This window comes from Dichomitus squalens, assembly GCF_000275845.1.
Source record: "Dichomitus squalens LYAD-421 SS1 unplaced genomic scaffold DICSQscaffold_66, whole genome shotgun sequence".
NCBI lineage: Eukaryota > Fungi > Basidiomycota > Agaricomycetes > Polyporales > Polyporaceae > Dichomitus > Dichomitus squalens.
In genome coordinates this window covers 166,108-177,142 of record NW_006766948.1, presented here as the reverse complement: position 1 = coordinate 177,142, position 11,035 = coordinate 166,108, and the positions used below count along the sequence as shown (strand labels likewise).

At 54.2% G+C, this 11,035-nt stretch overlaps 2 protein-coding genes and 1 non-coding gene across 3 annotated transcripts; 1 reads left to right on the top strand and 2 right to left on the bottom strand.

Annotated features, from left to right (window-relative positions):
- Positions 1-1,542: 1,542 nt before the first annotated feature.
- DICSQDRAFT_27654 (acyl-CoA N-acyltransferase) lies at positions 1,543-2,001 on the bottom strand (the record flags this gene model as incomplete). Its single annotated transcript, XM_007370387.1, has 1 exon — positions 1,543-2,001. A coding segment is annotated over one exon (459 nt), but the record flags the coding sequence as incomplete, so codon positions are not given.
- Positions 2,002-3,313: 1,312 nt separating this feature from the next.
- Positions 3,314-3,398, top strand: DICSQDRAFT_t182. The gene has a single exon. It is a non-coding gene; the product is annotated as a tRNA-Ala (tRNA).
- A 234-nt stretch (positions 3,399-3,632) lies between these two features.
- Positions 3,633-9,121, bottom strand: DICSQDRAFT_140877 (initiator tRNA phosphoribosyl transferase). Its single transcript, XM_007370386.1, has 24 exons — positions 8,831-9,121; positions 8,734-8,774; positions 8,556-8,668; positions 8,281-8,500; positions 7,999-8,220; positions 7,391-7,943; positions 6,521-7,338; positions 6,383-6,459; positions 6,114-6,331; positions 5,827-6,060; positions 5,588-5,772; positions 5,503-5,537; positions 5,340-5,439; positions 5,182-5,286; positions 4,923-5,124; positions 4,830-4,871; positions 4,759-4,779; positions 4,671-4,708; positions 4,516-4,613; positions 4,462-4,465; positions 4,293-4,397; positions 4,044-4,239; positions 3,900-3,993; positions 3,633-3,845 (listed from the first exon to the last, which is right to left on the bottom strand). The coding sequence occupies exons 1-7, from the start codon at positions 8,985-8,987 to the stop codon at positions 7,199-7,201; spliced, it is 1,446 nt and encodes a 481-aa protein (XP_007370448.1). The 5' UTR covers positions 8,988-9,121; the 3' UTR covers positions 3,633-3,845; positions 3,900-3,993; positions 4,044-4,239; positions 4,293-4,397; positions 4,462-4,465; positions 4,516-4,613; positions 4,671-4,708; positions 4,759-4,779; positions 4,830-4,871; positions 4,923-5,124; positions 5,182-5,286; positions 5,340-5,439; positions 5,503-5,537; positions 5,588-5,772; positions 5,827-6,060; positions 6,114-6,331; positions 6,383-6,459; positions 6,521-7,198.
- Positions 9,122-11,035: the final 1,914 nt, after the last annotated feature.

Sequence of the window (11,035 nt, the reverse complement as noted above, 5' to 3'; positions counted from 1 at the left end):
GGAGGCAACACTAGTCGAGGCGCTCATAATCAAAGTCAGCCTTATCTCGGCCAGTGGCTGAATGTCACGCTCCAGAGACCCCCTTCCCATTCCTCAAGTACCGCAATCCGTAGTCCTTCAAAAACTCAATAAGTATACTCAGTTAACATGTTCAAAACACTTCCTGCAGTTACAAGAAGATCGGCAAGGCCGATCTCTTTGTGGCAACTTAACAAGGTTAGTAAACCCCTGGAACCCTACTCGGATTCACTTGTATCGGGAGCAAATTCCTCCCGATTTCCTTCGTTCTTTTTGGGAGTGATAGTTCAGAAGCACATAGTCTCATGTGTAACATTTGCACATTTATTGACAGGGAAATGCGAGACCTGGAGGCGTGTCAGTCGCTTCTGGGGTCAGGCGCTTAATCCGTCGCTTCTGGGGTCGCACTAGTACGGACGTCCGTAAATCTCTAAACAGACCGATTTGGGCAAGGGGCGGTGTTGCCGGCACCAGGTCTGGGCTCCGCTGGTGAAATTGAGGATACGGACGTCAAAATCTAGGAGGGGGGTCCGACCCCCCTTTCTAAATCTCCAACAGGCCGTAGACAGTCCGTAGACCTCGGCATACGGTGCCGTGACCACGAGAAAGGAAGGAGCATCATGACAAAGCGAACTGCATGCCAAATACAGACATGACATAAGCCATTCCAGTCACGTGCTGATGATGAGCAGAACATGCCGCTTGTTTAGCGCCCAAGATCCAGAGACTGTTTCAAACCCCGCCTAGAAATCTACGGACGTCCGTAGAGCCGTAAATCCTTATGGAAAGTCGTCCATTATCTCCAGTTCAGAATGCTATTTTGTGCTCCATCAATGTCGCCCGCAAACCCGCCAAAAGTAGTATCGTAAAGATGAAGGACTCAGTAGGTAATTTTGGTAAACCTTTGTCGGTACAATACTGTTGTCAACAGGGTTCTGCAAATGCAGCGCTGAGCGCATCGTCAGTCACGTCTACGGTCTGCCACGTAATTGAGACGCCCTTAGGAAACCCGGACTTGCAGAGCGCCCAATTGGCATGCGATACTTCGCTAAGTAGCTGCTGGTATGTTATGAACCTGCCCAAAACAAGGATTGCATCCGACAGGAAACTCTATGTACATATTTTGCGCTCCGTGGGGACACTAGACTCTTACATCGCCATGCGAGACCAATCCTCTGCGATTCCACGCGTGGATGATGTGGAAGTTGCGACAGAGTTGATACTCTCGAAGGAGGACCAGCTCGCGGCTGAGAGCGGGGGCGATATTGGTTCCTCGGAGGAACGCGAAAGTTCTGAGCGCGCGCCGCTCAGAACCCACTCCGTATCCGAGAAAGGATCCTCCCTATCGCTCTGTGCCACGGAAAGTGGACTTCTCCAGGGATCCCCCTCGGTATCCTCACGTTCCTGCTGAACAGATGAGTGGTGGGAGACAGAGGAACTGATAGAGGGAGTAGGCGATGCGGAGTGATGCTGCACCTCCGACTCGTCTCCCGAAACTGCCTCCGGGGTAAGGTCATGCTCGTACCGCACCGTCTCCATACTGCTCGTACGCCGCAGCCCCATGCTGTCTCGGAACCCCTCCCACCTCAGCAGCTCCTCGCGCTCGCGCTGATGCCGCTCGAACAGCTCGTCCCACATATTCCGGGGCGCGGCCCGCAGACGCCTACGAACCACCCAGTCCGTGTCCACGATGCCCATGTGCGTCACGTCTGCCCATGCTCCGGCTGCGTCGGGGACTGCGCGGCGCTGGATGCCCTCGTGTGCAAACCCGAACGCAGTGAACAGCCGTTGCGCGCGGGACCGGTCTGCGGAGGCGAGGATGCGCGCCTGGACGCGGTGTGCGCGGATGGTCTCGACGGCCCACTGGACGGCGAACGCGCACGCCTTCATGCCGGCGCCTTGTCGGCGGAATGTGGGGAGGAGCGCGACGCCGATGTGGACTTCGTGGGGGACGGAGGACATCGTTACGTAAACGATGCCTATCGTCTTCCACTCGAACACGGCCTGGTTTTTGCGGGGCGTGAGAGGTGTGCTGTCCGACGAGGACAAGAAGCTGCCTTGGCCGTTCTGCTCGGCGTCGCCGAGGGGTGAATGTATTTTTGGGTGTGTCTGTTCATGGTAGGCGTTCACTGAAGCATAGACTGCGGCAGAGTCTGAAGAGAGAATAGGAGAGTCTGTCCAGACTACCGCAGCATGGTCGGGGAGCCCAAGGGTAGCGAGCTCAACGGAAGCTGGGAGTACGATCTCGACGGGTGTACGGATGGCGGCGAAGAGTAGACAGTGATTGTTGGCAAAATCAAGGATATCCGGTCGCCCTACGAGAGCTGCTTCAACGGAGACAGCGGAAAGCTGCTCCCAGACGAGAAGAAGGGCCTCTTGGTCGACCAAGGCAGCGTTGTCGATAGCCGTCTCGAGGATAATTGTGCCTTCGAGCTTCACAGATCCGATGAAAGCACCCTCAGGGATGTCTTCGACTAGTTCTTTGTCTGAGAGGGTGGGCGACATAGGGCAGCTGCGGTAGTGCGAGAATTCAGCAGCTCTGCACCTTCAAGTAGGGAGGGGAGATGATACGCCGCAGCAGCACATACGTATCAGTTAGATAGAGTTTGACGACGTGTTGCCGCTGGGTTCCAGGGTGCCTGCGAGGTCGCCGAAGGGGAGTGGGAGATGCCGTTCTATGAAATGACACCGGAGCCAGTCTCCGACATGCAGTGAGGTGAACATGCGTGGCGTGCGAGTGATTTCCATATCGAATGATATACGTTCCGTTCGAACGGCCTTTGCACCTGACCTACTAATCACCTTGGCAAGTCCAAGGTTGCGATGATCAGGTGAGCGTTTGTCACGTAGTCATAGGGTCCATTCCAACCTGAGGCTGTGAAAGTTACAAGACCGGGGAGCAAGCGAGAACCTCGGGCGCGTTTGGCTCGAGAAGAGGCGGCGGCGGGGGATCCCGCCGTTGCAGGTACCATGATGCTAAAGTACCAGTGTACTAGCGGCCTTCCGACAACGGCCCTGTCTCCGCAAGTAGATGTCCGGGACGAACATAGAGCGTGATGGGGAAAGTCATGTTCACCAATCTTGACTCTTGGCTCTATTGACCAACGCTGTGATATAGTGACTCTAAGCCGCAGCGCCACTGCATTCAGTATGTAGAAGCTGAATGACAGATCATGTACTCATCTTTTAATGTGAGCAGAACAATCCTGCTGGCGAGGAATCTAACAAAGAGCTTATAGAATGAGTCTCCCTTAAATCAGTTATAAATTGTACTCTGTGAAAAATAATCACCTATGGGCACGTGGTGTAGTTGGTTATCACGCTCGCTTAGCAATCTGTTCATGTGCGAGAGGGGTCCGGTTCGATCCCGGACGTGTCCATGTTTTTCTTTCTCTTTTGTGCCATCCGCGTTCGGTCTGCGGTCCAACGTGGCCTAAAGTACTTACTAATAACAGCCGCCTGAGCCATTGACACCTAGCCCTCGGTCTATAAGATGGCAACGACCTCATCACTACCTCCTGAACAAGATGCTGAGGTGAAATTCGTAGTCTAGTCTCGAAAGTTAGTACCTCGCTGACTGATCTTTGTATCTGTGCAGACGAAGTACACCAAGGCTGCAAACGCCGAGCTCTCTAAAGACTATGACAAGGCTTTCTCACTGTATATCCAAGCTGCCGAGAAATATCTCCAGCTCAGCCGACAAGCAGTCAACGACAGGACACGAGCGCTCCACAAAGGAGAGGCCGCGAAAGCGTTGGAACGCGCTGAGAAGATCAAGGCTCTCCGACACGATGTCAAGCCCGTGGTCAAAGACGAATTCTCCGAGGGTATTCCTGGAGTCCGAGACATGCAATGCTGATGTCTTACTCCCTTTATTGCAGGCGAACAGCTATATGTTCTTCAGAAGTCTTCTCTGGTGAACCAGGGCTTTTTTCCCTTATGGAGCTCCGCAGACGATCGTCCATCATCCCCAACGTATGTCACACATATCATGTGGTGTTCATGATTAATACAGCTGCCCGTAGACTGCCGGCCTTATCCACTGAGCAGATTACACGTGGTGCGACTTGGCGGAGCCATCCTCTTGCTCAACGAGGTGGTCGGGAAGGTTCTTTTCAAGAACTAAAGCCAGAAGACATTGTACAGCATATCGTCTCGGATTGCTCCGTGTGCGGAGCGATGGCTGTCGCTATCGACCATCATCGGCGGTTTCTATCGAAGGTACAGGCGATCACCGAAGCCTAGATTTGCCAAATCTTACAACATCGGCGCAGATAATTGTGTCCTCTCTCTTCCCGCAAGATGAGAGGGGATTTCCGACACGTTCTGAGTCGGGACAATACCAGCTCCGTGTTCTTTACAATGGGGCACATCGACGCGTAGGGGTCTTTTGATGTCTCTTACCCAGCATGCTCACCGCATGTAACTCGCCTTTTTCGGCAGATAAGTGAGCGCGGATCTTCCGTACACGAACGGTTTGCGCTGAGGATCTCCCAGGCATTGACGACCAGCTGCCCACCTACCCAGACGGCACTCTGATGTGCGTTTCTACGGGTGGGAAAGGGGAACTTTGGCCCTCGCTTGTTGAGAAGGCAGTAAGTCTGTATAGAAATGGTCTCCTATGGGGCACAGGCCTTACACTAGTTGCGTAGTATATGAAGCTCGCCGGAGGCTATGATTTCATCGGATCGTGAGTCGGTTGCTGCTTTGATGTCTGTTTCGTCCTGACGGCGTCATCAGTGACTCCAGTACCGATCTTCAGTTCGTACAATTCCTTAATCACCAGGACAATTGCGCTGATTGGTATGAAGTGCCCTCGCAGGATGGATCCCTGATATCATTGATATGAAAAGGCATGAGATGACGTTAAGGCTTAGGTTAGCGTGCCCTGATGTGCAAGTTAGGGATGACTTTCAGAGAGAAAAGACTTGGCGTCGGTTGATCAAAGGCTATGCTAATGGTGCGTTCCTTGTTCCATTCACACACCTGTCTATACTACCAGCTACATTCCAGGTGACTGCGTGGTGACTCTCGGAACAGGGGAGCGGGTGAAGGAGATGAACTTCTCGGTCACCTTGCTTCCCACTCATTGTTACGCCGTTATTGGTGTGGAGGCAGTCTTCAAACAAATTGGAGTTCCCGGCTTATCTTGCGAAATCATAGGGGTGCACGACTCTGAACAAGATCGCGAGCTGACGATCTTTGATCCATGGGTCCAATCAACTGAAGATCCTGCGGCGGCGGAGATTCCAAGCTCGAAGCAGAAACGTGAGACACTAAACGCTTCACAACGTACTACGCAGCACGCTAAAACCCCACAGGTTCCATCGACATCTCGATGGATACAGTCCACCGCCTCTTCAATGGCATATACTTTAGCTGGAACCCCGCGATATTCGAGCATAAGCTGACATTCCACGGGTAAGCTCCTGATGTCTTCCATGCTCGTAAGGCTACCCCTTTCCCTGACATACTGCCCTCTAGAATGTGGAAAAGAACCGGCAAAGGCAGCGATTCGTGTACTTTACGTCTCTTGCACTCCTAGAATTCCTCGCTGATTTCGCTTCAGCGACACATTCCCGTGTTCAGCTGCAGTTGGATGTCAGCAGCACCCTGAAGGAAGACGAAGAAGTATGGATACTACTCACCCGACATACGCGAAGACATCGAGCGCAGGAAGAGTTCATTGCGCTGACTGCGCACGGCGGGACGGGCACAGGGGCAAGTAACGGAAGTAATGTTCTGTCTACCAAGGTGCGCCTAGCCGGTCGGCTCAACGTCGTAATCATCTCACCATCGTCTCTTCAGGGAGAGTACACAAACGCGACCCACGTCCTTGTGAGTGACCATGCATGCTAATGTTCCAAGAGCCAGTTCACCGTACACCAGGTCAAAGCGAGAGTGTCCGAAGAGGAGAACATCTGGGCGCTTGTTGCATCTTACGAAGGCGATCGGGAAGACGTCGGCTTCACGCTTACAGTGTACTCACACCGCAACGCTTCCTGGGCTACCACACCGAACAAGCTCATCTACTCTCAAGACGTAAGTGGCAAGTACATACGAACCAACATCCTGAATTACAACTGCCTGTTCAGGTCGAAGCAGCCTTTACGCAAAAGACCGCCGGCGGGAACCACACCCATTCTTCCTACTACCTCAACCCTCAGTATCACTTACGCGTACACCCGCGCGTTGATGGAGCATCGCGCGCGAGCAGAGACGCAAAGTCGGCAATATCAGTCTCTGTGAGCACGGACCGACAGATCCCCGTGAACATCATGCTCGCTTGGTCTCAAGGCGCCAGGATCAGCGAGTAGGTTTGAATTGACACTTCATACGTTACTAGAAACTGACCCTGCGCTAGATTAGGTCATAACGATCTCGCTCTTTCCTCCGGTCCTTACACATACGGCTATGCCAATGCGTCCGGACGCATACCACGTACGTATCCGCTTTCATCAGCACCCTCTCCCATCCCCATTCATCTGAGCTTTGCCTACAGCGGGAGACTACACTCTCGTAGTCTCAGCCTTGGAGCCGCACCACATCGGCAAGTTTGACCTGAGGGTCGAGTGCTCAGACCGCTTCGACCTCACGCCCATTCCCCAAGAGGGCGCAGGGATGTTCAGCAAAGTGGTCCGCGGTGAATGGTACGCACGCCTTGCTTGTGCCGCCTTTGACACTCCCTTGCGCCCGAGCCTAGACCTGATTGTGATTGTAACACTACAGGACAGTGGAAACAGCGGGCGGCGGACCAAGCTCGGGCTCGTACTCCTCGAATCCGACTTACGAGCTCCAAGTCTCTGCCCCGGCCCAGCTCAGATTCCGCCTGCAGCTAACCGAGCTGTCGCCCTCCATAGCGCTCAACCTCACCGTCTTCAACCTGCCCACGGGGACGGGAGCGCTAGGACGGCACGTTGCGACGTCTGGGCCCTACTCCGACGCCATCTCGGGAGTGATCATCGAGAAGCTGACATTGCAGGCTGGAAAGTACGTCGTCGTGCCGTCGACGTACAAGGCGGGGGTGCAGGCGGCGTTCAGGTTGATTATGTATAGTACAGTGTCGGGCGTGCAGCTCGTGCCCAGGAAGGAGTAGTGTATGAAGGAAGGAGGATGTTGTATAAATACATTGTGGCCGTGTTTTTTGGCATTGCACATTTGTAAGTGAGGGAGACATGATTCATCTGCGCCGGTAAGACGGAGACGAGAGCAAGAATTCGTTCACCCGCTTCAGCGTAACACGCGACGGGTTCGCCTCCGGCCTGCTAGAGATGATCCATTGCAATCGTGTCCGGATCGACTCCTTGCTCGCTGCTGAGGCTACAATCGTAATCAGAAGATATTCCGTCCTATCGAATGCGGGCGCACGTACCTGCAGCCCCGTGTTCGAGTAGCTGCCCTTGATCGTCAAAGAACAGCTGCAGCGCGGCGAGGGCGATGCCAACGCTCGCGTCTTTGCCAGAGTCGCAGCATACACACACGGTATCCCCTCGCTGGAGACGCTTCTCGATGAAACGAGTCGACGCGGGGAGGACGTTCTGGAGGAACGCAAGCTGGTCCTTCTTCCCTTCTGTGAGCTTGAATCGGAGGACGTGTTGGTCCGGCAGCGTTTGGTTCCTATCCACGCGTTCTGCTTCAGGCGTGTCGGTCTGGGGAACGTGAGCCGTCGCGGAAACGACGATGAAGGATACAGGACCATCCACATCAGCCAGGGTGTTGGGAACGTCCGAGGGCATATCGGAAGCGTTGCCGACGTACAGCCGTCCGTTCGTCACCCTGACGGGGGTAGGAGATGTTTTCCATGCCTCGCGGTGTTTACGAGTCTTGGGTCGCTCGACAATTTCCTGGACGACTTCCCGGAGCTCCTCTCGCGAGGTGCTGAGGAGCGCGTCTTTATGCTTCCAGAAGAGCTCGGGAGTCAGGCCCTAGCAGGAAGTGAGTGGGTGAACCAGCGGGGCAGCTCTATCACAGAGGACTCACCGTACCCCATAGCTCGTGGTCATCGCCAGACCCCTGCACATACGAGAATCCGTTCAAGCGGCGCTCGATGCCCTCGTGCACTTGTTTGGAGGCAGATACGCAGATGATCGGCAGGTACTCGGCGTTTCCAAGGGCAGGAAGTCGAGGGAAGACCGACGTAGCGGGAGTAATCCACAATGGTCGCAAGGGAAGGGGGATGTCGGGCAAGGCATACGCAGAAGTCTGGCCATTTCGTCTTTATGTAAACGGGACGTGTCCAGGTGAGGAGAACTGGAAACCCACGACAAGTGTCTGAGCCCAGCCATCCAAAAGTGGCACGATCTGAGACCGCTCTTGCTCGCTCACTGCGCCAGGGGGACAGTAGAGCTCGACGTCCCAGTCCTTTGTTTTCGAGTGCGCGATGAGCATCGCGCGGTTGAGCACCGCGCACCAGATCGGGACCGTCTTAGATAGCGCGTCTGGAATACGTTTTCCTGCTCGTGTGGAGTCTACGAGCACTAGCCTTTCTCAGGGGTCAGTCCATATGCTAAGAGGGAGCGGCGGTATGATACACTCACCCATGCTTTGCGATGATGTAGGGAAGGAGGTGGAGGTTCGGCCGTCTCAGGTTAAAGTTCCAATTGCCAAAGTGTCCGTCTGTGGACTTGTAGTACGCTGGTTCCGGTGTGGCCTTGAAACGGGTCAGCGCGAATGTCAACACCCGTTAGATGTGCTCGCTCAAGGTCAAATGCTCACGATTGCTGGATCAACATACCACGCGCCACAACGAAGGTTTGCTGGACGACTCGTGGTCGTATCGCGAAGTAATAAGACGCAATCAAATAGGACATACGTAGGATAGGAAGTTCAGGATACGCGTCATGTACCTGCCCCACGAAACGAACGTCCTCCTGCACGGAATGAAGGCGATTGAAGATGTCCAGGGACTCCTTGCGGACGTACGCAAGAGCTTGCGCGTTCGCCTCCTTGACGTCGAAGCCAGAACCCATCTTCACATTCACATGTAGATGGGATTCATGATGAATTTCAGGTTTCCTGAGTCCGAAGATGTCCAGCGATATCGTGCTGATGGTTGAGCTCAGTGGTATGTTGCAGGAATTAATGTCGTGGATGCGAGTGGACGATGTTCCGGAAAGAGAGACGAAGCGAGGTAAAACAGATGTAGGTCCAATTCAGCACAAGTTGGTAATACAACGCTACAATTAATGCCGACGCTATGCACCGAAATGCCAAACAAATCCTATAAATCCTTTTTTCCACTCAAGCACCCATTTCATGGCGAAATCGATCCTTCAAGGCCCACCGTGTCTTGTTTTGGTTTTGATATGATTGAGGACGAGCTCAATGTGGCCGAACGGGTGGACGGATCCCGCAACTTGAAGCCGAGTGCTCAGACTGCAATCCACGCGTCTGCTTTGGATATTGTCGGAGGTCCCTTCGAATCATTCTGTCTAAAGAGGAGCCTCATCGACGCGATCACCGTTTCTGAACCCATTTCTCGACGAATGACCCCAGCTTCCTCTGATCCCTCGAACTGAGCTCTGTTTCCTACCATACAAAACGTGTCGGTTGACAGACTGACGACAATGGCTTCAACTCACTTTTTGGAGTTTCACCGCGGCCGCGATGAGCTCACTCGCCTTCGCGCAAGTGTCGATTTGCAGAGCAGCCAATGCAGGACCCGGCGCGAACGGCTGCGAGGTGTTGACCGGGGCGTGCGTATACACGGTGGAGAGCAAGGGTCCTGCGCTCAATGATCTGTGCAAATGCGGAAATGAGTGCCTTGGAGCAAGTCCGGCGAACGATCATCGATACGAACAGCTCTTGGATCTGACCGCGTAGCTTGCTCGTCCACTCCTCATATGCCGCCTTCAATGCAGCGTGCCTCGCGGATAACTTAGACACTTCTGCTACCACATCACGACGATCCAGGAGGACCGTGTTGCTGCCAGGAGAATCTCCTATCTGAATGATGAGCACTGAGCCCCTGGCTACCAAGTCTGAACACGTACCGAGCAAATCTTTGAGCAGGTCGACCATCTCCACCTCGAGAATAGCATGGAGATCTTCAACGCTTTCACTAGTGGTGCTCTTCGCCGCTTCCACAGCATCGTTGATATCCTCCAGCTCTTCTATGAGTGCGCTCACAATGGCTTCCGTCTCGACCGCTGCTATGCTCCTTTCGTGGAGGTCGGTGTAGGTGTCCTGCAGCCGTGGTATCAGCTGCTTCTCCATGTGATCGGTAACCTGTAAAACGAGGCGTGGTGAGTGGTGCTCCCAAATGCAATCGTGAGACATGTACGGCATCCAGACCACTCTCTTGTCGCCCCAACAACGCCAGACGGTCCATCCGCACGGCACGTTCCAGCTCGCCCTTCACGTCGACCTTCAGAGTTGACACGGGTACGTCCTCTTCATCTGAGACGGAGCCCGGGTCAGCCGATGAGAGGATATTCACGACCTCATCGGAGCCAACAGCTGCTTCCTCCAACCGTTTCGCCATCTTCTCCAGCTCCTCAGCGTACGCGACTTGCAGGATCTTCTCGAACAGCGTCGTGTCCCTCTCCAACTCGTTGAGCCTCACGTGAATCGTCGAGGCGTCGTCCTGCAATTCTCCCACGGTCGGTAACGAGCCGGATCCGTCGTCGACGGCACGGTAGAGCTGCTTAACTGCGGTGGTCGCTTCTGTGCGCGAGCTACTCAGCAGCGCGATGTCGGCCCTGTACTTGTCGAGGACGTCATGCGGGACCGCCTCATGCATAACGCGCAAGGCCGAATCGACATGTCGGGCGACGTTGTTGTCCATCTGCAAGTTTTTCGTGAGTGTGTATCAGGTCGAGAACCGGACCACTGACCTCCGCCGAGAGATCAGCGAGCCTTTGCTGCTGTCCTTCGATCGTATCGTCGACCATCTGGATCTGCTTTCGGAGGGGGTGGATCGTGTGCTTCGTGTCTTTGCTCGCAGCCCTGTGTCCAACTCGGTTGGATCCGACTGTGTTCTACAAGTGATTGATAAGCATTATTGTACTCACTTGAC